Raw genomic sequence first — 23,303 nt, 5'->3', positions numbered from 1 at the left:
CAGGCAAACACTTCAACGTGATAGGACGGAATCTTTAAAACAAAAATCAAAACTCACATTAGCTATAATGGAAATTTTAATAATTAAATTTGCATTTATATTGCATGGACGATAAGTATTATGATCACTAGCAACCAGTAAAAGATATTCCCTCTCACAACTGTTATTTTTCTTAAGACCCTCCTGTTCCCCCCTCATTACTTGTATTAACTGCACCTGTTTGAACTCGTTTCCTGTATAAAAAGACATCCTGTCCACAACACTTCAATATCAAACCGATTCAAACCTCTTCCACTGAATGGCCTAAGGACACAGAGAGCTTGTGTAAGGACCATCAAGGTAAAATGTAGACCTGCACAAGGCTGGGGATGGGCTATCCAGGACAATAGGCAAAGCAGGTTGGTGAAAGGAACCAAACTGTGGCGGCAATTTTGTAGCAATGGAAGAAGTTCAAGCATGACGGTCAATCACCATCGTCTGGGGCTCCATGCAAGATTTCACGCTCGTGGGCACAATGATCATGAGGGAAGGTGAAGGATCAGGCCCAGACTACACGGCAGGACCGTGTCAATGATCCTGAAGATAGTAGCTGGACCACAGTTACCGCCAAAGTAAAACCATTAGTAACAACTACGCCGTCATGGATTAAAATCACTCAGCGGCACGCAATGCTCCCCTGCTAAGCCAGTGCATGTCCAGGGCCTGTCTGACAGTTTGCCAAATGACCAAATTCTGGATGATCCAGAGGAGAATGGGAGAAGGTCATGATGTACTGAATGAGACAATAAATAGAGCTTTTGGTCTAACTCCACTCGCCGTTTGGAGAAGAAGAATATGAGTACAACCCCAAGAACGACCATCCCAATCCGTGAATGCATGGAGGTTGACACATGCGTATTCTTTGGGGATTGCTTTTCTGCAAAAGGGGGACAGGACGACTGCCACCGTATTGACGGTGGGAAGGGGGGGGGGGAGGAGTCGATGGGCCATAGTATCGCGAGATTTTCTTGGCCAACAACCTCCTTCCCTCAGTATAGACATTGAAAGATGGTGTGCTAGGGTCTTCAGCATAGACAACGACAGACACGAAGCAACACAGCCAATGGCGACTAAAGGAAGTGTGCTCAGCCGTAAGAACTATGCTCACAGGTCCTGGGAAGTGGCCTAGCCAGTCCTCCATACCGTGAACCCAATTAAGGAAATCTTTGAAGAGGGAGTCTGAAACTCCATATTGCCCAGCGACAGCCACGAAAGCCTCGAAGGATCTGGAGAACGATGCTGTAGGAGGAGTGGGCGCCAAAATCCCCTGCTGCAGTGTGTGCAAGCACCTAAGTCCAAGGAACTCCGGAAACCGTATGATTCTCTGTTAATTGCGCAAACGAAGGATTTCTGTACCAAATATATAAGTTCTTTGAGTTGAAGTGTACCTATGATAAAAATTACAGACCTCTACATGCTTTGTAAGTAGGAAAACCTGCAAAATCGGCAGTGTATCAAATACTTGTTCTCCCCACTGTATGTAGTACCAGTCAAAAGTTTGGACACCTACTTACTCAATCTTTATTTTTACAATTTTCTACGTTGTAGAATAATAGTGAAGACATCATAACTATAAAATAACACTTGGAAGGAATCATGTACTATCCAAAAAAGTGATGATCGAATCAGAATATTTTTTATATTTGAGATTCTTCAAAGTAGCCAACCTTTGCCTTGATGACAGCGTTGCACACTCTTGGCATTCTCTCAACCAGCTTCATGAGGTAGTCACCTGGAATGCATTTCAATTAACAGGTGTGCCTTGTTAATTTGTAGAAAGGAAGACCCAGAGTTACCTCTGCTGCAGAGGGTAAGTTCATTAGAGTTAACTGCACTTCCGATTGCAGCCCAAATAAATGCTTCACAGAGTTCAAGTCACAGACATCTCAACATCAACTCTTCAGAGGAGAYTGTGGGAATCAGGCCTTCGTGGTCGAATTGCTTCAAAGAAACCACTACTAAAGGACACCAATAATAAGACGAGACTTGCTTTGGCCAACAAAGACAAGCAATGGACATTAGACTGGTGGAGATTTGTCCTTTGGTCTGGAGTCCAAATTGGAGATTTTTGGTTGTAACCGCTGCGTCTTTGTGAGACGCAGAGTAGGTGAACGGATGATCTTCGCATGTGTGGTTCCCACCGTTAAACATGGAGATGGTGTGGGGGTGCTTTGCTGGTGACACTGATTTTTTWAAATTCAAGGCACACTTAATCAGCATGGCTACAACAGCATTCTGCAGTGATACACCATCCCATCTGGTTTGGGCTTAGTGGGACTATCATTTGTTTTTCAACAGGACAATGACTCAAAACACACCTCCAGGCTGTGTAAGGGTTATTTTACCAAGAAGGAGAGTAATGGAGTGCTGCATCAGATGACCCGTCCTCCACAATCCCCCGACCTCAACCAAATTGAGATGGTTTGGGATGAGTCCGACCGCAGAGTGAAGGAAAAACAGCCAACAAGTGCTCAGCATATGTGGGAACTTCAAACCTGTTGGAAAAGCATTCCAGGTGAAGCTGGTTGAGAGAATGTCAAGAGTTTGCAAAGCTGTCATCAAGGCAAAGGGTGGCTACTTTGAAGAATCTTAACACTTTTTTTTGGTTACTACAACATTCCATATGTGTTTTTGTGGTTTTGATGTCTTCACTATTATTCTGTAATGTAGAAAATAGTAAAATRAAACTTGAATGTGTCGGTGTTCTAAAACTTTCGACCGGTAGTGTATAAATAAACGTTTCGAGTTTGGTTTATAAGATGTTAATAAACATTCAACGTTTAGAAATGGTTTTATTAAATGGTTAATAAACAATTGTCAAGCCCTGGAACACACACACTTAATAATTCTCCGTACTAAATATCATTATCTAGAACGTTTTCATTCTAGCCTGCCTACCGTACTCTATAAAGCGTTACTTGTAAAGGCTTAAAATGACATTAACTGCTAACTCTCTCCGTCTCCTCCAGGCTTCACCACTCTGACCTACCTGCGCGTCCACGCCCAGAAGCACCACGGCCAGGAGTGGAAGGAGAGCGCTGGCGGCTTCGGCGGCACGGGCTCAAGTGGTGTTCTTGTGTGCCAGCTGTGTGGGGTGCACTGCAAGACCCCCACCCAGCTGCAGGGCCACATGGGCACCCACAGTACTGGGGGCCAAGGGGGCTCCTCCGGCACTGTTACCGCTAGCGGGGCGTCCAGCTCCTCCGTGTCCCTCAGCAACATGGTGTCCGCCCCAACCGTCTACATCAACAGCAACGCAGTGGTGGATCTGCTGGTGTCGGACTGCTCCAGCATACAACCTCAGTCCCASAGTTAGCAGAGCAGAGACGCAGTTGAACTTCAGCCACTTGAGTCCCTAAGACCCGTAGTAATAAGGTTAGGAGGCTTGCTTAGGGGAGAGCCTCAGTTGTAAACTTTGGCCCCTCTGAGTCCCGTAGCTAGAGGAAGAGGGGGGGGGGGGTGGAAAGAGGGGTCTGGCTTAGGGGAGAGAGAGAGAGAGAAAGTATGCGAGAATATTGTAGAGCGAGGAGGACGGGGACATTGTATGTCCTGTACGCTGATTCGATGATGCTTGATAACAACAAATACAGATGTGTCCCCAACATGGCTGAACTCTCTCACCCTTTCACTACTCCTATGACACTGTGGACTTGTCTGCTCTATCCCTCTCCCTCCCTCCTTTCTCCCCCCCTTGCCCTCCCTCAGTCCCAGCAACTACTCCCCTCTGCTAGTAATGCACCATGTACTGTAACTCAATGTCAGTCACACCAAACACCTCTCCTTTTGTTTATTTTGTCGCTCTCTTCTCCAAACATTCATAAGATAGCCTTGTAGTAAGTTGGGGAGTGATGTAATAGGAACATGATATAACAAGGGGGTGTGTAGAAGAGTCTATTCTGAAAGCGAATGAGAGGTTCAGGGGGTGAATTGCACATAAGTCAGGGGCTGCTATCCTCCAGAAATGAAGAGGAGTAGATGTGACGTTTTTAATTGTGTAACGCTGTGAGCATATGGATGTAGTCTGCTTTAAATAGGGCCAACGCTGGATCTGGTGGTTAGCCCATACCCACTGGGCAGACACTAGTTGGATCAACGTTGTTTCCATGTCATTTCAATGAACCAATGTGGAATAGACGTTGAATTGATGTCTGTGCCCAGTGGGTACTGTGTTGGTGTTTATGAACAGTGGAGGGGTGTTCTGCATTGATGTGTTTCAGGTACAGTGGAGAGAGAGAGAAACAATTGGCAAAGGAGTGTCAAGCACCTTAAAAATGTCGACGTTGAATCCGCTGAAGGTTCAGACAGGTTTCGTAAAGATGCAATTGCTCTGCGTCTTCCTCTTTGGGCACAACCACATTAAATACATAGTGGTTATTCTTATTACTGCAACTGTACAGCCACATTCATGACATAGTTCACTGACACCTAAAAACACCATTTGCATTAGTGAAGCTAGCGAATACTACCTACAAGAACGTTAGCAGCAGTCCCCCTTACTACGCTAGAGATGGTTGAAAACAAATATTTTAAGAAAGTATCGATTGATTCAGTCAAATGAATCGTACTCTTGTCTGCCATTTTATTTCTTTGTAACTGTTATTGCCATAGGGTTTTTTGTTTTGTTCCTAGGACGAGTCCACCATATTAAAATGAATTCATTAACACCACCATGTATAGCACACAGCATTCAGAATACAACTCGTATTATAACTTACCGCTCTCCATGAATCTGAGGAGAAAGGTCACCTTTCCTCAGATATCTTTGATTGTTTGACTTTTTCAGTGGTTAAGAGTGACGTCATGGAGGGGCTTTAAAGGTCATGTCGAGATAAGAATAGCYAGGAACTCTATACTAGCATTCGATGGCCCACCCCTGGTATGCTTTCAACAAATCCTGGTTTTGTTGTGAAGTGCTTCATTTAATCAGTTTAGTGTTGGTATGTTATATTAAAAAAATATATTAAAAAATGCTTCTAATTATTTAATTTGGAGACTTGTTCTTCCTGTTGAGAAAAGTAGTGTTTTATTAAAAGTTATTTTAGGTTTCCCGCGTTAAGCAACAACAAAAAAATACCTCTATTCTAGGAACCTGTACAGCTCTTGTGACACATCGTAATGCCTTATTGTACTCAACTGCATTTTAATTATTTTATTCTGAACTATTTTAAATCTTAGTCATGGATTCATTAAGAATACTAATGGGATGTATTTATTATATTTTTATATTTCTCAACAGTATGCATGTCTGAACAGTTAGAGGAAAAAACAGTTGATGCTTACCGTGATCATGAATATTACGTTATTATTTTATTAGATGAAGTATAGAGATCATGTTATTATTTTGTAATTTTGACTATTAAAAGTAAAAGGAGTTAACACATGAGGTGAGGTGTGTCCATTATTTGTGTGTGTGTTACATGCTTGACAGAGGAAGTGTTTGGATTTTGTGTTGATAAGGTGCAGTGAAAATGGTGGGTAGTGGCATGCAGCTGGTAACACAGTGTGTGTGTTGGTATCTTTGACTTAAAATATGTTAAGCGTGAGATGAGCATGTAACCTTGACCCCTGTTGTGTAATCGTATTTGGCTCTGGCTCCTGTGCGTGTGTTGCTGCACACTGAGTAATCCCTCTGCACCGATACTAATAATAATCATGATGAAATGTACAGTCCCTACAATAGTATATCTCTATTTTCCTGGAAATGGAAGAGCATGTGATCTTATTACTGTGCAGATCTGGTCCTTTCAAAACCAATATTAGCATGTGTGTTTTCTGTCCGATATAAACGGGTGTAAACAAGGGTTTCTTCCACATTCTCTTCTGTAGAGGTCTTCCTGTATTTTTGTGGGGAATTTATGAGTTTTGGATGCAGCCTGCAAACTAGCTTGCAAACTGTCTTCATATTGTATTTTATTCCAAATATTATATACAGTGGGGAGAACAAGTATTTGATACACTGCCGATTTTGCAGGTTTTCCTACTTACAAAGCATGTAGAGGTCTGTAATTTTTATCATAGGTACACTTCAACTATGAGAGACGGAATCTAAAACAAAAATCCAGAAAATCACATTGTATGATTTTTAAGTAATTAATTTGCATTTTATTGCATGACATAAGTATTTGATACATCAGAAAAAGCGAAGAACTTAATATTTGGTAGAGAAACCGTTTGTTTTGCAATTACAGGAAGATCAGTATCGTTTCCTGCTTAGTTCTTGACTAGGTTTGCACACCACTGCAGCAGGCATTTTGGCCGCACTACGCTCCTCACAGATCCTTCCTCTCAGATCCTTCAGGTTTCCGACGGGCTGTCGCTGGGCAATACGGACTTTCAGCTCCCTCACAAAGATTTTCTATTGGTTCAGGTCTGGAGAGACTGGCTAAGCACCTTGAGATGCTTCTTACGAGAGCTCCTTAGTTGCCATGGCTGTGTGTTTCGTGTCGTTGTCAGTCTGAGAAGACCCAGCCACGACCATCTTCAAAATGCTCTTACTGAAGGGAGAGGTGTTGGCCAACGCACTCTCGCGATACATGGCCCCATCCATCCTTCCCCTCAATACGGTGCAGTCCGTCCCTGTCCCTTTGCAGAAAAGCATCCCCAAAGAATGATGTTTCCACCTCCATGCTTCACGGTTGGGATGGTGTTCTTGGGGTTGTACTCATACTTCTTCTTCCTCCAAACAACGGCGAGTGGAGTTAGACCAAAAAGCTTTATTTTTGTCTCATCAGACCACATGACCTTCTCCCATTCCTCCTGTGGATCATCCAGATGGTCATTGGCAAACTTCAGACAGGCCTGGCCATGCATGGCTTAACAGGGGGACTGCGTGCGCTGCAGGATTTTAATCCATGACGGCGTAGTGTGTTACTAATGGTTTTCTTTGAGACTGTGGTCCCAGCTCTCTTCAGGTCATTGACCAGGTCCTGCCGTGTAGTTCTGGGCTGATCCCTCACCTTCCTCATGATCATTGATGCCCCACGAGGTGAATCTTGCATGGAGCCCCAGACCGAGGGTGATTGACCGTCATCTTGAACTTCTTCCATTTTCTAATAATTGCGCCAACAGTTTGTTCCTTCTCACCAAGCTGCTTGCCTATTGTCCTGTAGCCCATCCCAGCCTTGTGCAGGTCTACAATTTTATCCCTGATGTCCTTACACCTCTCTGGTCTTGGCCATTGTGGAGAGGTTGGAATCTGTTTGATTGGTGTGTGGACAGGTGTCTTTTATACAGGTAACGAGTTCAACAGGTGCAGTTAATACAGGTAATGAGTGGAGAACAGGAGGGCTTCTTAAAGAAAAACTAACAGGTCTGTGAGAGCCGGAATTCTTACTGGTTGGTAGGTGATCAAATACTTATGTCATGCAATAAAATGCAAATTAATATTTAAAAATCATACAATGTGAGTTTCTGGATTTTTGTTTTTAGATTCCGTCTCTCAAGTTGAAGGGTATCCTATGATAAAAATTACAGACCTCTACATGCTTTGTAAGTAGGAAAACCTGCAAAATCGGCAGTGTATCAAATACTTGTTCTCCCCACTGTATATATATTATTTTTTTTACAAAGTAGTACTTGTTGATACTCTTCCAATGTGTAACATTATACACTTTATTTTACAATGCCCCCATTGGGTTTTATATTTCTATGGTCAGAATGAACTGTTCTGTCATTCTACTAAAGCATGAGGACCTTTCTTGAGCCAATTTCTCAGCTGTGTAGAGAGCATTAAACTTTTTAAAAAGTTGCCAAAAAACACATTACACTAGTTTTCCAATCTTTCTGACATAACTACTATTCTAAAAATAAAGCATGCTGATTGCCTGCCATGCATTGCTCCCTGTGAGATATTTCATCCCATCTCCAGACCATCTTGATTTATTTTGCACTATCCACCTTTACAAATTGTACTTCACAATTTTGAGGTATATCTCTCCATTCTCAAAATGTTCTACTGCACCTGGAAGGCAACTGTGAAATTGTTCCTGGGGCAGTTATCAGTCGACAGACCTGCTGGACTGTCAAACACCAATTATTGGTGACCAAAGTGAATATGCTAACCATACAATACAAGGAACTTTTATTTTCCTGTGAGGGAACTTTTGTTGTGGAGTTACGGTTCATACTGTACAAGCAAACCTTACACACAAACAACAGGACCTAAAAAAACTAAATAAATAGTGCCGCTCTCCATGGTGCTGGCTATAGACAAGCCATAGGCTGTGCTCATTAAGCACTGTTCAGAACACTAGCACATGAGGCTTCTTTGCAACGAAAGTTCATGGTCAGACTCAGGATCAGTTATTTGAACTAAGATGATATGCAGAACCACATCCATATAGAGACAATTCGCAGGCAACCCCAGGAACCACCCTAGACATACAGTACCAGTCAAAAGGGTTTTTCTTTATTTTTACTATTTTCTACATTGTAGAATAATAGTGAAGACCTCAAAACTATGAAATAACACATATGGAATGTTGTAGTAACCAAAAAAGTGTTAAACAAATCAAAATATATTTTAGGTTCTTCAAAGTAGTCACTCTTTGCATTGATGACAGCTTTGCACACTCTTGGCATTCTCTCAACCAGCTTCATGAGGTAGTCACCAGGAATGCATTTCAATTAACAGGTGTGCCTTGTTAAAAGTTAATTTGTGGAATTTCTTTCCTTCTTATTGCGTTTGAACCAATCAGTTGTGTTGTGACAAGGTAGGGGTGGTATACCGACGATAGCCCTATTTGGTAAAAGACAATGTACATATTATGACGAGAACAGCTCAAATAAGCAAAGAGAAACGACAGTCCATCATTGCTTTTAAGACATGAAGGTCAGTCAATCCGTAAGTTTTAAGAACTTTGAAAGTTTCTTCAAGCGCAGTCGCAAAAACCATCAAGCGCTATGATGAAACTGGCTCTCACGAAGACCACCACAGGGAAGGAACACCCAGAGTTACTTCTGCTGCAAAGGATAAGATCATTAGTGCTACCAGCCTCAGAAATTGTAGCCCAAATAAATGCTTCACAGTGTTCAAATAACAGACACATCTCAACATCACAGTTCAGAGGAGACTGCTTGAATCAGACCTTCATGGTCGGATTGCTGCAAAGAAACCACTACTAAAGGACACCAATAAGAAGAAGAGACTTGCTTGGGTCAAGAAACATGAGCAATGGACATTAGACCGTTGGAAATTTGTCCTCTGGTCTGATGAGTCCAAATTAGATTTTTTTTGTTCCAACCGCTGTGTCTTTGTGAGACGTAGAGTAGGTGAATAGATGATTTCCACATGTGTAGTTCCCACCTTGAAGCATGGAGGAGGAGGTGTGGGGGTGCTTTGCTGGTGACACTGCCAGTGATTTATTTAGAATTCACGGCACACTGAACCAGCATGGCTACCACAGCATTCTGCAGTGATACGCCATCCCACCTGGTTTGCGCTTAGTGGGACTATCATTTGTTTTTCAACAGGACAATGACTCAAAACACACTGTGTAAGGGCTATTTGACCAAGAMGGAGAGTGGATGGAGTGCTGCATCAGATGACCTGGCCTCCACAATCACCCGACCTCAACCCAATTGAGATGGTTTGGGATGTGCTGGAGCTCAGAATGAAGGAAAAGCAGCCAACAAGTGCTCAGTATATGTGGGAACTCCTTCAAGACTGTTGGAAAAGCATACCAGGTGAAGCTAGTTGAGAGAATGCCAAAAGTGTGCAAAGCTTTCATCAAGGCAAAGGGTGGCTACTTTGAAGAATCTAAAATCTAAAATATATGTAGATTTTTTTAAAACTTTTTTGGTTACTACAACATTACATAGGTGTTATTTCATAGTTGTAATGTCTTCACTATTATTCTACAATGTAGAAAATAGTAAAAATAAAGAAAAACCCTTGAATGAGTAGGTGTGTCCAAGCTTTTGACTGGTACTGCATGTAAACAACGTTTACATTCCAAAAGGTTCTATCAGGGGACCATGGCTCTGGGCCCCCAAACTCTTTCATAATGTGATTGATTATCAATACTGGAAATGTTATACAGCCCTCACCATATGTATTTGGACAGTGAACCTAACATTTTAAATTTGACTCTATATTCAAGCATTTTGGATTTTTATCATATGAGGTGACCGTACAGAATGTCACCTTTTATTTCAGGGTATTTTCATACAGTTACAGCCAAAAGTACACTGAACAAAAATTAAAAAAACATGCAACAATTTCAAATATTTTACTGGATTACAGTTCATATAAGGAAATCAGTCAATTGAAATAAACTCATTAGGCCCTAATCTATGAATTTCACATGACTGGGAATACAAATATACATCTGTTGGTCACAGATACCTTTTGAAAAAAAAGTAGCGGCGTGGATCAGAAAACCAGKCAGTATCTGGTGTGACCACCATTTGCCTCATGCAGCGCAACACATCTCCATCGCATAGAGTTGATCAGGCTCTTAATTGTGGCTTGTGGAATGTTGTCCCACTCCTCTTCAATTACTGGGCGAAGTTGCTGGATATTGGCGGGAACTGGAGCATGCTGTTGTACACGTCGATCCAGAGCATCCCAAACATGCTCAATGGGTGACATGTCTGGTGAGTATGCAGGCCATGGAAAAACTGGAACATTTTCAGCCTGCAGGAATTGTGTACAGATCCTTGCGACATGGGGCCGTGCAGTATTATGCTGAAACATGAGGTTATGGCGGCCGATGAATGGCACGACAGTGGGCTTCAGGATCTGAAGCTAATGCCTGCCCATATCATAACCCCACTGCCACCATGTGGCACTCTGTTCACAACATTGATGTCAGCAAACCGCTCGCCCACACGACACCATACACGCTATCTGTCTGGTACAGTTGATACCAGGATTCATCCGTGAAGAGCACACTTCTCCAGCGTGACAGTGGCAATTGAAGGTGAGCATTTGCCCACTGAGGTCGGTTACGACACTAACTGCAGTCAGGTCTAGACCCTGGTGAGGACGATGAGCATGCAGACTAGCTTCCCTGAGACGGTTTCGGACAGTTTCATCAGCTGTCCGGATGGCTGGTCTCAGACGATCCCGCAGGTGAAGAAGCCGGATGTGGATGTCCTGGGCTGACGTGGTTACACATGTTCCTTGCCCTCTAAATACACCTCTGCTGTCTTCAACCAGGATCTCAGCGATCACTGCCTCATTGCCTGGTTGCGTAATGGGTCCGCGGTCAAACGACAACCCCTCATCACTGTCAAACGCTCCCTAAAGCACTTCAGCGAGCAGGATAGGAAACATTTTCACCACCGATAAATCTACGATAATTGATCGTTTCAATAAGCATTTTTCCATGGCTGTCCATGCTTTCCACCTGGCTACCCTACCCCAACCAACACCTCAGCAGCAACTCTTCTCCTTCACCCAAATCCAAACAGCTGATGTTCTGAAAAAGCTGCAAAATCTGGATCCCTACAAATCAGCTGGGCTAGGCAATCTGGACCCTCTCTTTCTAAAATGATCCACCGAAATTGTTGCAACCCCTATTACTAGCCTATTCAACCTCTCTTTCGTATCGTCTCAGATCCCCAAAGATTGGAAAGCTGCCGCGGTCATCCCCCTCTTCAAAGGGGGAGACATTCTAGACCCAAACTGTTATAGACTTACTGTTTATCCATCCGGCCCTGCCGTTCTAAAATCTTCGAAAGCCAAGTTAATAAACAGATCACCAACCGTTTCGAATCCCACCATACCTTCTCCACTATGCAATCTGTTTTCCGAGCTGGTCATGGGTGCACCTCAGCCACGCTCAAGGTCTTAAACGATATCATAACCTCCATCGATAAAAGACAATACTGTGCAGCCGTATTCATCAACCTGGCTAAGGCTTTCGACTCTGTCAATCACCGCATTCTTATCGGCAGACTCAATAGCCTTGGCTTCTTAAATGACTGCCTTGCCTGGTTCACCAACTACTTCTCAGATAGAGTTCAGTGTGTCAAATCGGCGGTTTGACACACAAATCGGTTGTCCGGACGTCTGGCAGTCTTTATGGGGGTGCCACAGGGTTCAATTCTCGGGCCGACTCTTTTCTCTGTTTATTTCAATGATGTCGCTYTTGCTGCTGGTGATTCTCTGATCCACCTTTACGCAGACGACACCATTCTGTATACATCTGTTCCTTCTTGGGACACTTTGATAACAAACCTCCAAATGAGCTTCAACGCTATACAACACTCATTCCGTGGCCTTCAACTGCTTTTAAATGCTAGTAAAACTAAGTGATTGCTCTTCAAACGGTTGCTGCCCGCACCCTCCTGCCTGACTAGCATCATTACCCTGGATATGTGGACAACTACAAATACCTAGTTGTCTGGTTAGACTGTAAACTCTCCTTCCAGACTCACATTAATAAGCATCTCCAATCTTGAATTGGCTTGCTATTTCGCAACAAAGCCTCCTTCACTCATGCCGCCAAACATACCCTCGTAAAACTGACTATCCTACCGATCCTTGACTTTGGCGATGTCATTTACAAAATAGCCCCCAACACTCTACTCAGCAATCTGGATCTAGTCTATCACAGTGCCATTCATTTTATCACCAAAGCCTCATATACTACCCACCACTGCGACCTGTTTGCTCTCATTGGCTGGCCCTCGCTACCTATTCGTCGCCAAACCCACTGGCTCCAGGCCATCTATAAGTCTTTGCTAGGTAAAGCCCCGCCTTATCTCAGCTCACTGGTCACCATAGCAACACCCACCTGTAGCACGCGCTCCAGCAGGTATATTGCACTGGTCATCCCCAAAGCCAACACTTCCTTTGGCCGCCTCTCCTTCCAGTTCTCTGCTGCCAATGATTGGAACTAATTGCAAAAATCTCTGAAGCTGGAGTCTTATGTCTCCCTCTCTAACTTTAAACATCAGCTGTCAGAGCAGCTTACCGATCACTGTACCTGTACACAGCCAATTTGTAAATAACGCCCCCGGCTATCTCATCCCCATATTATTACTTACCCTCTTGCTCTTTTGCACCCCAGTATCTCTACTTGCACATCATCATCTGCACATATAATATTTCAGTATTAATGCTAAATTGTAATTATTTTCACCTCTATGGCCTATTTATTGCCTGCCTCCCTACTCTTCTACATTTGCACATACTGTACACATATCTTGCTATTTTTATTTTCTTTTGTGTTATTGACTGTACATTTGTTTATATGTAACTCTGTTGTTGTTTTTTTCGCACTGCTATGCTTTATCTTGGCCAGGTCGCAGTTGTAAATGAGAACTTGTTCTCAACTGGCCTACCTGGTTAAATAAAGGTGAAATACAAATAAATAAATAAATAAAAGGTGGCACAGCTAGCACTGCGATACATTGCCTCAGACCACTCGGGAGGCCCTCTCCCAGATAAATATGTGACGGCACCCCATCTAAATGCCGTGGCTTCCTACTACAGTGCTCCCTCTACTTTGCGCACCAGAAGGGAGCTCCTACCACTGAGAGGTCCAAGGTTGCCATGGTTATTTCTGAATGGACGGGTGTTGGAATGGGCCACGGCCGTCTGGGAGAGGAGAAGCTGGATTCGTATCAGTGGTTCATGGCTCGCTTCAGTGGTATCTCCATCATCCACTGGAGGGCAGAGAGGGGGGTGAGCGCCTACTTCAACTACGTCAGGAGGACCAGACGGCTGCCGAGTACGCACTCACCTTCCCGACAGTAGCAGCATCCAGCAGATTGAATGAGCCGGCTCTTCGTACGCTATCCAGAAGGGGAATGCGAGGGGAGGTTCAGACGACAACCCCTCCTTGGACGCACTCATCGCGATGGCCATCTTTCTGGATAGCCTTCTTCGGGAGCGTCGGCACTCATTGCTTCACACACATCACAAAACCACTCAACCTCACCGTGGAGTCCATCCATCAGGAGAACATCTCCTTCATCACCAGTACACCAGCTCACAAGATCATCCTTGGCCTCCCTTAGCTTCAACACCACAACCCCATCATCTCATGGTCGAGGATGAAAATCAAACTGGGCACCCGAATGCCGGAGTACCTGCTTCCCCGTCCCCTGTGGTTCCACGTCGGTTGAGAGGCCTGTGGTTGCCCTTCAGCCCAACATCCCGGCGATATACCAGAACGTGCAGGAGGTATTTTCCAAAACCCGCCACATGTCTCCTTCCTCATTGCCCCTGGGACTGTGCCATCTACCTGCTTGCAGGCTCTGCACCCCCGYGCAGATGCATCGACCCTCTGTCGGTGGCTGAAACTCAGGTCATGGAGGAGTACATCCATGAGGAGCTCCAACAAGGTTTCACCCGCATGTCCACTTCTCCTGCGTCGGCAGGTTTCTTCTTCCTGGCCATGAAGGATCAAGGGTTACACCCATGTATTGATTACAGAGGACTCAATGAAATCACCAAGTACTGTTACACTCTCCCGTTGGTGTTGGCAGCCATCTAACAGCTCCACAGGGCCCGTTTTTTTTTACCAAGTTGGACCTGCGGAATGCTTACGATCTCATCTGCATCAGGGAGGGGGATGAATGGAAAACAGCTTTGTAGCACAATGTCTGGTCACTACGAGTACTTGGTGATGCCATTTGGCTTACCCAATGCTCCRTCAGTGTTCCAGGCATTCATCAATGAAGTGTTCCGGGACATGCTCGGATGCCAGGTGGTCGTGTGTATCGACGACATCCTGGTATACTTGGCTACCTTTTGGAGGATCACATTGCTCATGGGGGCAGTTCTGTCTCAACGACATGGTAATCCACAGAAATTGTATCCGTGTGTGTATCCGTAAGAAACTGTCCCCTGCAGAGAGGAATTACGACATTGATGATCGAGAGTTGGCATTAGAGGAGTGGAGACACTGGCTTGAGGGCGCCAAGGACCCATTCGTCATCCTCACTGACCATCGGAACCTGGAGTACATACGGACAGCAAGGAGGCTGAATCAGCACAAAGCAAGGTGGGCACCTATAATCCCTTCCTCTCGAGTTGTAGCCCCTGTGGTCTGAGATGTAGATGTGGACATCCGCCAGACTCTAGAGAGGGAGCCCGCAATGAGCGCATCTATGTTCCCACGGGGATAAGGGATTGGCTGCTGACCTGGGCGCACACAGCTGTCGTCGCTGGACATCCAGGTATTTCCCGCACTCCCCAATCTATCTCCAAGAAGTATTGGTGGCCTACCTTGGCACAGGATGTTAGCCACCTACGTTAAATCCTGTTCAGTATGTGCACAAACCAAGTCGTCCCCCCCCCCCCMTTGACTGAGCTCCCCTCTGACGGTTTCAGCATTTTGGTGGTTGTGGATAGATTTTCTAAATCCTGTTTCATTCCTCTCTCTGGTCTCCCTACTGCTCTCCAGGTCACTGAGGCACTGTTCCAGCAGGTCTTCCAGCATTATGGCCTTCCGGAGGACATTGTCTCCAACCGTGGGCCCCAATTCACATCACGGGTATGGAGAGCCTTTATGGAGAAGCTCTGGTTTATTCTCTGTCTGAAGGACACTGGCGAACTGTCATATGTCCACCAGGCAGTCAAAAGAAGCTGTCCCCACGGTGTCAAGGACAGGCTGGAGAGACATGACAACATGCAGCTGAGGCTGCAGACAGGGCTAAATTGTTGGTTTTATTACGAGAGCATCAGCTGCTCCGGACGACTGTGTTATCACGCTCTCCGCAGCCGATGTGAGTAGGACCTTTAAACAGGTCAACATTCACAAGGCCGCAGGGCCAGACGGATTACAAGGATGTGTACTCCGAGCATGAGCTGACCAACTGGTAAGTGTATTCACTGACATTTTCAACCTCTCCCTGTCTGAGTCTGTAATACCAACATGTTTCAAGCAGACCACCATAGTGGAACCACTACGGGAATCCTGACGTAGTTGGAGCAGCTTACGAGCCGTCTCTCTTCCGGACAATGGAGAATCAAAACACTTTCCATACCTCACTAACTCCTCAAATCTGAGGCAAATGGTTGATTGTTGCTCCCACACGCCGTAGCCCAGGCAAGAGCCCTCCCGGACATCAGCATTATCACGTACGCTCAAGCGATCCGAGGGAAATGAAGAGGGCTGCAGCTCAAAGATGAGAGAACACTGGGAGAGAAACACCCAGCAGGATCCGGTATCTCTCTAGCATAGCTCTCAGGAGGATTTAAGCTGGGTTCTTGGTAAACTGGGGTAGATTGGGGATAAACGTAGCTGGTAGCTGGGTAATTGACAGTCTGGGGGTTACCGTAGTGGCGGGCTGCCTCACAGACAATCCACAAAATTGCTCCAGCAATGTGTTGAAGGCTTGGTCCTGGTGTTCCGCCAAGGTCTGGAAGTAACACCTTGTGTCTTCCAATGGTGGCTCCCTGGGAGGAGACAGCGTTGCAGAGCTGGTCCGAGTCTGCTGGGTTAGTCATGACCAGTTCGTACTATCACAACTCAGGATATGACCCAGGTGCAGACACAGGAGGCGGATAGTACAGTTCTCAGATGATTTATTAGAAACACGAGGCAGGCAAAGGGAAGGTCAAGGGCAGGCAGAGGTTTGTGATCAGGTCAGAGTCAGGCAGGTACAGGACGGCAGGCAGGCTCGGGGTCAGGGCAGGCAGAGGTTCGTAATCAGATCAGAGTCAGGCAGGTACAGGACGGCAGGCAGGCTTGCAGAATGGACAGAACCGGGAAAAAGGGTAGGGTAAAAACAAACAAAATGGACAGGCTTTACCTAATTTGGGAGCTCCCTTGACAGCTGGATTCAGTTACCTTTAACTGCTATAATAAGGCACTTGCCTTAGGAAACCTTTCAAAGGGAGAGATACAGAATCATTGATTAACATAAAAAAATTACTTGGTAATGGACATTCAATCAGTCATTTACAGTTTTGACCTGTTACATTGAAATAGAATTCTGTACAAACTGTCCTTGGGACATAAACTAGTCAAGATATGAAACATGTAGTTTAACAAATCTGCTAGGACCTTCAAAAAGTTTGGGCTGGATTATCAGCTCAATATTCAGTGCTTAAAACATTTACTTGRATCTACTTCATTCTGGACACAGTTCCACGCAATGGAAACAATTATTGTTTTAGATCACATTGCTTACTTAAATCACTGGTGCACCCAGTGAGAAATAAATTGTCAAAAACGTGTCTTATTCAATTATTCATACCTCTGTTACAGCCTGTTTGAGTTCACTGTGTATTGACAGCTATCTATTGTTCCACAGGAAGTTTATCTCTAACCCAAATGTAGCAGTATTGCTTCGGTCCCTCTCCTCGCCCCTACCTGGGCTCGAACCAGGGACCCTCTGCACACATCAACAACTGACACCCACGAAGCATCGTTACCCATCGGGCCACAAAAGCTGCGGCCCTTGCAGAGCAAAGGGAACAACTACTTCAAGGTCTCAGAGCTAGTGACGTCACCGATTGAAACGCTATTAGCGCTAACTAGCTAGCCATTTCACATCGGTTACACAAACAACAGATGACTTAAACACGAGAGCAGTGGAACAGAACTTGAAGAGTGAGCGGCCTCTAATTTAATATCAGTCCCATTGCTCAATCCCTCTGTCTGTCTGTTTTCAAATTACTAAAATATTGCATTATTGGAGTGATATCTGAAAGACAATTACCATTCACTTTGTTACTTTCACTAGTTTCCATCTGTTGCCTTCAACTAAGACTCCCTTCTTCCCAATAGGAAGACCTTCTCAATCTACTGCTAATACACACTGATCACTCTCAAACAACGTTCTGCTTTCCCCCCTATTGCAAGGTTTAAAACAAAACAAACATGAAAACTTTCTCCATATTGGAAGGCATTGTTTTAATTTGAGTCTATCCTAACAATGTTACCTCGTAATATTTGTGACTCACCACCTGGATTTGGTCTTATGTAGGAAMATTTTAAATAGTGTTTTTTACATTAGATAAAAGTAGAGATGGTATATCATACACTGTGTTTGAGGAACAATGGGAAAGTAATTCTGCTTTGAAAGTTGATCAACTTGTAAACTCACTTTTGAGAAAATGGCACTTAGAATGTTTTAGTATGTAGTGAAGAGCTCTTCTTTGTCTACACCCATTCAGCATCATTCACACCCTCTTAAGCTTWAGCTCCACCCATCTCGTTTCACTCTCGGAGCGCACACTTGACACTCTTAACATATGGATAACATGAAAACAGCCTGACCAGCTTTGCTGGCAACAATTTAATTACGCTTTTTTGCGTAATGTCCAGATAGCATATCTGGACATGATTTACAGTAGATATATAGTTGAAGTCGGAGGTTTACATACACTTAGGTTGGAGTTTTTCAACCACTCCACAAATTTCTTGTTAACAAACTAGTTTTGAATAGTTCTCCAATCACTGCATCAGACGGAAGATCAATAAGCTCAAATTGCAGGTCAGTGGGAGCGTTATCCACATTGAAGGTGAAAGGAGAAGAAACCAACAGCATGTCATTTTCCAAAACTTTGAAACCCTCAAAATGGCGAGAAAATAATGAAGGCCATGATGTCCAAGGTTAAAGCAAAATCATCCAACCATTCCTTATCTTGCAGTTGAGAGAAATCCACATATTTTCCTTTAATTTGCAAAAACTCAGCAATCTCTGACTTCAGGTCCCAAACCCTTTTAAGCACATTCCCCAAACTCAGCCATCTCACATTTGTGTGGTAGGGGAGATCTGCATGACCCTAGACAAACTGCCCGTGGTTTAAAGATTTTACTCTTATGAAGTGTTCCACTTTAGTGACTGTATCCACAACATGGCTCATTTTCAGAACACGTTTACAGAGCACCTCCTGATGAATAATGGAATGCAGGGGGAAAAAAATCTGATCTGGGTTCAGTTCAGGTACTTGATCTTGTATCCTTTTCAAAAGGCCAACATTTTTTCTTGTCAAGTTTGGGCACCCATCAGTGGATAACTTTTCACACTTGATAACTTTTCAAAACTCAGTCCCAGCTTTGCCACACACTTATTAACCTCCATAAATCTTTCCCTGTGGTTGTGCTCTTCGTTGACTGGGGTTATGCCTTGTAAGAGTATCAACAACTGTGCTGTGTCACGTGCATCACTGCTCTCATCCAGGGCCAAGGAGAAATAGGTGATTTGTTGTTCCATATTCTCTGCGATGTCCTGAACACGCCGAGTCACAGTTCGTCTTGACAGGGAAACATTTTCAGCTCTTTCTGTCACGACTTCCGCCGAAGTTGGTCCCTCTCCTTCTTCGGGCGGCGTTCAGCGGTCGACGTCACCGGCTTTCTAGTCGCCACCGATCCATGTTTCATTTTCGTTTGGTTTTGTCTTCATTATTACACACCTGATTTCTATTCCATTAATTATGTTCCTTATTTAACCCCCTGGCTTCCCTCTCTGTTTTGTGCGTTAGTGTTTGTCATGTGGGTTCGTGTTATTTGTGCTTTGGATTTTGTGTTCCGTGTTGGAATATTATTCTTTCATTTTTGAGTAAACTGTCGGACTATACTCATCTCTGTGTCCTGCGCCTGACTCCACCTTTCTCCATTTCACCAACACCCTCACACTTTCTTGTCGGGGCAAAGTATTGCTGCAGAGTCAATTAAACATTCTTCAATGAATTCACCCTCAGCGAATGGCTTGCTATGTTTAGCAATTTTGTGGGACAGTACATAGCTAGCTCTCGCAATTCCGTTGTTTTCTGAATGCAGTTTTGTGAAAAGTTCTTGCTGCTTTTGCAACTGAGAAAGCAACTCTTTAAATTTGTTTCATTAAACGTTTCAACTGCTTCGCGACTCACAGCTCCGTTATTACAGAATACCAACTCAAACTATGGAAGCAGCAGGAAAGTCAGATATCTCTCAGACGGTCCAACGAACAAGGGTACCTTCTACGTCAACAACATGACCAGATGGCTCAACTGGGGATGGCCATGGAGGAGGTTCACTGCAGGCTGCAGCGATTCGAACACCCCCGAGCGACGTTGCAGCCCAGCATCGGAGGATACTCTAGAGCCAGTCTATCCAGCGAGCCAGCGCAACAGCCCATTCAGCAACCCGCTCAGGCCACTAGAGCAGAGGGACGGTCACGTGATGCTCCATCCCCTGGACTAGGAGTGAGTATTCTAGATTCAGCTCTTCCTGCTAGACTATTTTTGGTGTCCATCACTTTGGCTGACTGTCCCTCATGTACTGTGTCTACAGCTTTAGTGGATTCCGGCGCCGCAGGGAATTTTATGGATCAGACCCTTGCCTCCTCCCTCAATATTACCATCTACCCGCTCTCCTCTCCTTTTCCGGTTCAAGGTCTCGACTGTCGGCCATTAGGATCTTCAACCATCACACACATCACTCAACCACTTACCCACACAGTGGAATCCAATCACCAGGAGAGCATCTCCTTCTTCATCACAAGTGCACCAGTTCACAAATTGATCCTCGGCCTCCCTTGGCTCCAACGCCATAACCCTACCATCTCATGGTCGAGGATGAAAATCACAGACTGGTCACCTGAATTGCGGAAGACCTGCGTCCCTGTCCCCTGTGGTTCCACGTCAGTTGAGAGTCCTATGGTTACCCTTCTGCCCAACATCCCGGAGGAATAACAGGACCTAAATGAGGTATTCGCCAAGATCCGTGCTCTGTTCTCCGTCCTCATCRCCCCTGGGACTGTGCCACCGACCTGTTTTCCAGTGCTACACCTCCGCGCAGACGCATCTACCCTCTGTCTGTGGCTGAGACCCAGGCCATGGAGGATTACATTCAAGAGGCGCTCCAACAGGGTTTCATCCGCACATCCACAACCCCTGCGTCGGCTGGTTTCTTTTTCGTGGCCAGAAGGAGGATTACGCCCATGTATCTATTACCGAGGACTCCATGGCATCACCGAGAAATATCGGTACCCTCTCCCGTTGGTGCCGTCAGCCATTGAGCAGTTCCACGGGGCCCAGTTCTTCACCAAAGTGGACCTGCGGAACCTGTACAATCTCATCCGTATCCAGGAGGGGATGAGTGGAAGACGGCGTTCAGCATGATGTCTGGTCACCACGAGTATTTGGTTATGCTCTTTGGCTTAGCCAATGCTCCATTAGTGTTCCAGGCATTCGTCAACAAGGTGTTCAGGAACATGCTCGGACGGCAAGTGATTGTATACATCGATGACATCCTGATCTTCTCGACCAACCTGAAAGATCACATCACCCACGTTCGAGCAGTTCTGGAACGCCTCTTGGTCAATCACCTGCGTAAGGGCAGTTTTGTCACAAAGACAGGGTAACCCATTGAAATTGTATCCTTGTGCTTTTTTCTCCAAGAAAATGTCCTACGCAGAGAGGAATTATGACGTCGGCAATCAGGAGCTCCTGATGGTGAAGATGTCATTAGAGGAGTGGAGACACTGGCTGGAGGGCGGCAAGGAACCATTCGTCATCCTCACTGACCATCGGAACCTAGAGTACATACGGACAGCGAAGAGACTGAATCCGCGCCAAGCCAGGTGGGCACTTTTCTTCACCAGGTTCGACTTCACGCTGACCTATCACCCAGGTTCTAAGAACATCAAGGCTGATACTCTGTTCCATATCTACGATTCAGGAGAGGTTCCTGTCCAGAGGGCACCCATAATCACATCCTCCCGAGTCGTGGGTCCAGTGGTTTGGGCCATAGATGTGGACATCCGCCAGGCTCTAGAGGGGGGTACTGCACCCCGGAGTTGTCTTCCCGAGCACATCTACGTACCCACAGGGATAAGAGATCGGCTGCTGTACTGGGCACACACAGCTGTCGTCGCTGGACATCCAGGTATTTCTCGCACCATCCACTCCATCGCTGAGAAGTACTGGTGGCCCACCTTGGTGCAGGATGTCACTCGGTATGTAAACTCCTGTTCCGTATGTGCTCAAACCAAGTCCCGCCCGGAATCCGTATGTGCTCAAACCAAGTCCCCCGAAATGCTCCAGCAGTGAAGTTCCTGCCATTCTGGTGATAGTGGATAGATTTTCCAAGTCATGTCGATTAATCCCTCTTCCTGGTTTCCCCACTAATCTCCAGGTCGCTGAGGCACTCTTCCAGCAGGTCTTCCGGCATTATGGCCTTCCGGAGGACATAGTTTCCAATCGTGGCTCCCAATTCACATCACGAGTTTGGAGGGCCTTGTTGGAGAAGCTCGGGGGAACGGTCAGCCTCACTTCCGGCTATCGGCCTCAGTCCAATGGGTAGGTGGAGAGGATGAACCAGGAGCTGGGGAGGTTCCTGAAGCGTCACTGTCAGGATTGGCAGGGTGAGTTGGCAACCCTCATCCACTGGATTGACCCCCTTCCAGTGTGTTTTGGGTTTCCAGCCGGCCCTGGCCCCATGGACCCCGGGCCAGCCCACGGCTCCTACGGTAGATGAGTGGTTCAGGCGCGCAGAGGAGGTGTGCGCACGTGAGACTCCAGCACGCCGTCCATTGTCAGAAGGAACAGGCAGACCCCAACCGTAGTGAGACCCCTGTGTTCCATCCTGGGGACCGCGTCTGGCTTTCTACCAGGAACCTCCCACTCCGCCTGCCCTGCAAGAAACTGAGCCCCTGGTTTGTGGGGCCGTTCAAGGTTCTCCAGAGGGTCAACGAGGTGACGTWCAGGTTACAAATACCCAGTCACCATTGTATCTCACCCTCTTTTCATGTCTCCCTTCTCAGGCCGGTGGTTCCTGGCCCCCTAGCTGATACTATCCCCCACGACACACCTCTACCCCCCTGGACATTGAGGTGGGTCCGGCGTACACTGTCAGATCCCTACTGGACTCCCGACGTCGTGGGGGTTAGCTCCAGTATCTGGTGGACTGGGAGGCGTTGGGTTGAACTGGGAGACATTGGGTTCCGGTGGAGGACATTCTGGATCCCAACATCATCCGGGATTTCCCCCTTCACCGCCCGGACTGACCCACTCCTCGTCCTCGGGGTTGTCCCTCTGGTCGGCGTCGTTCTGCGGCTGAAGCCGCACATCAGAGGGGGGGTACTGTCACAGCTCCTCCCCTCCGGAGTACGACGTCACCAGAATACTAACCACAGGTCCTGGGAGCATCAAAAGTCGTGCTATAAATTCTCAGACAACACAAAAATTCCTTGATGCCCTTCCAGACTCCTTCTGCCTACCCAAGGACGTCAGAGGACAAAWATCAGTTAACCACCTAACTGAGGAACTCAATTTAACCTTGCGCAATACCCTAGATGCAGTTGCACCCCTAAAAACGAAAAACATTTGTCATAAGAAACTAGCTCCCTGGTATACAGAAAATACCCGAGCT

General features: G+C 45.7%; 1 protein-coding gene across 2 annotated transcripts in view; it reads left to right on the top strand.

Annotated features, from left to right (window-relative positions):
- Positions 1-5,420, top strand: part of mazb (MYC-associated zinc finger protein b (purine-binding transcription factor)) — a 13,375-nt gene extending 7,955 nt beyond the window's left edge. For both annotated transcript variants that reach the window (XM_024007444.2, XM_024007443.2), the window contains exon 7: positions 3,009-5,420. In XM_024007444.2, the coding sequence (XP_023863212.1) occupies positions 3,009-3,355 (347 nt within the window). In that variant the 3' untranslated portion in view covers positions 3,356-5,420. The remainder of the gene's footprint in view (positions 1-3,008) is intronic.
- The last annotated feature ends 17,883 nt before the right edge of the window (positions 5,421-23,303 follow it).

Source organism: Salvelinus sp. IW2-2015, linkage group LG18 (genome assembly GCF_002910315.2).
Source record: "Salvelinus sp. IW2-2015 linkage group LG18, ASM291031v2, whole genome shotgun sequence".
In the NCBI taxonomy this organism is placed as follows: domain Eukaryota; kingdom Metazoa; phylum Chordata; class Actinopteri; order Salmoniformes; family Salmonidae; genus Salvelinus; species Salvelinus sp. IW2-2015.
This window is presented reverse-complemented; position numbering and strand designations above follow the sequence as displayed.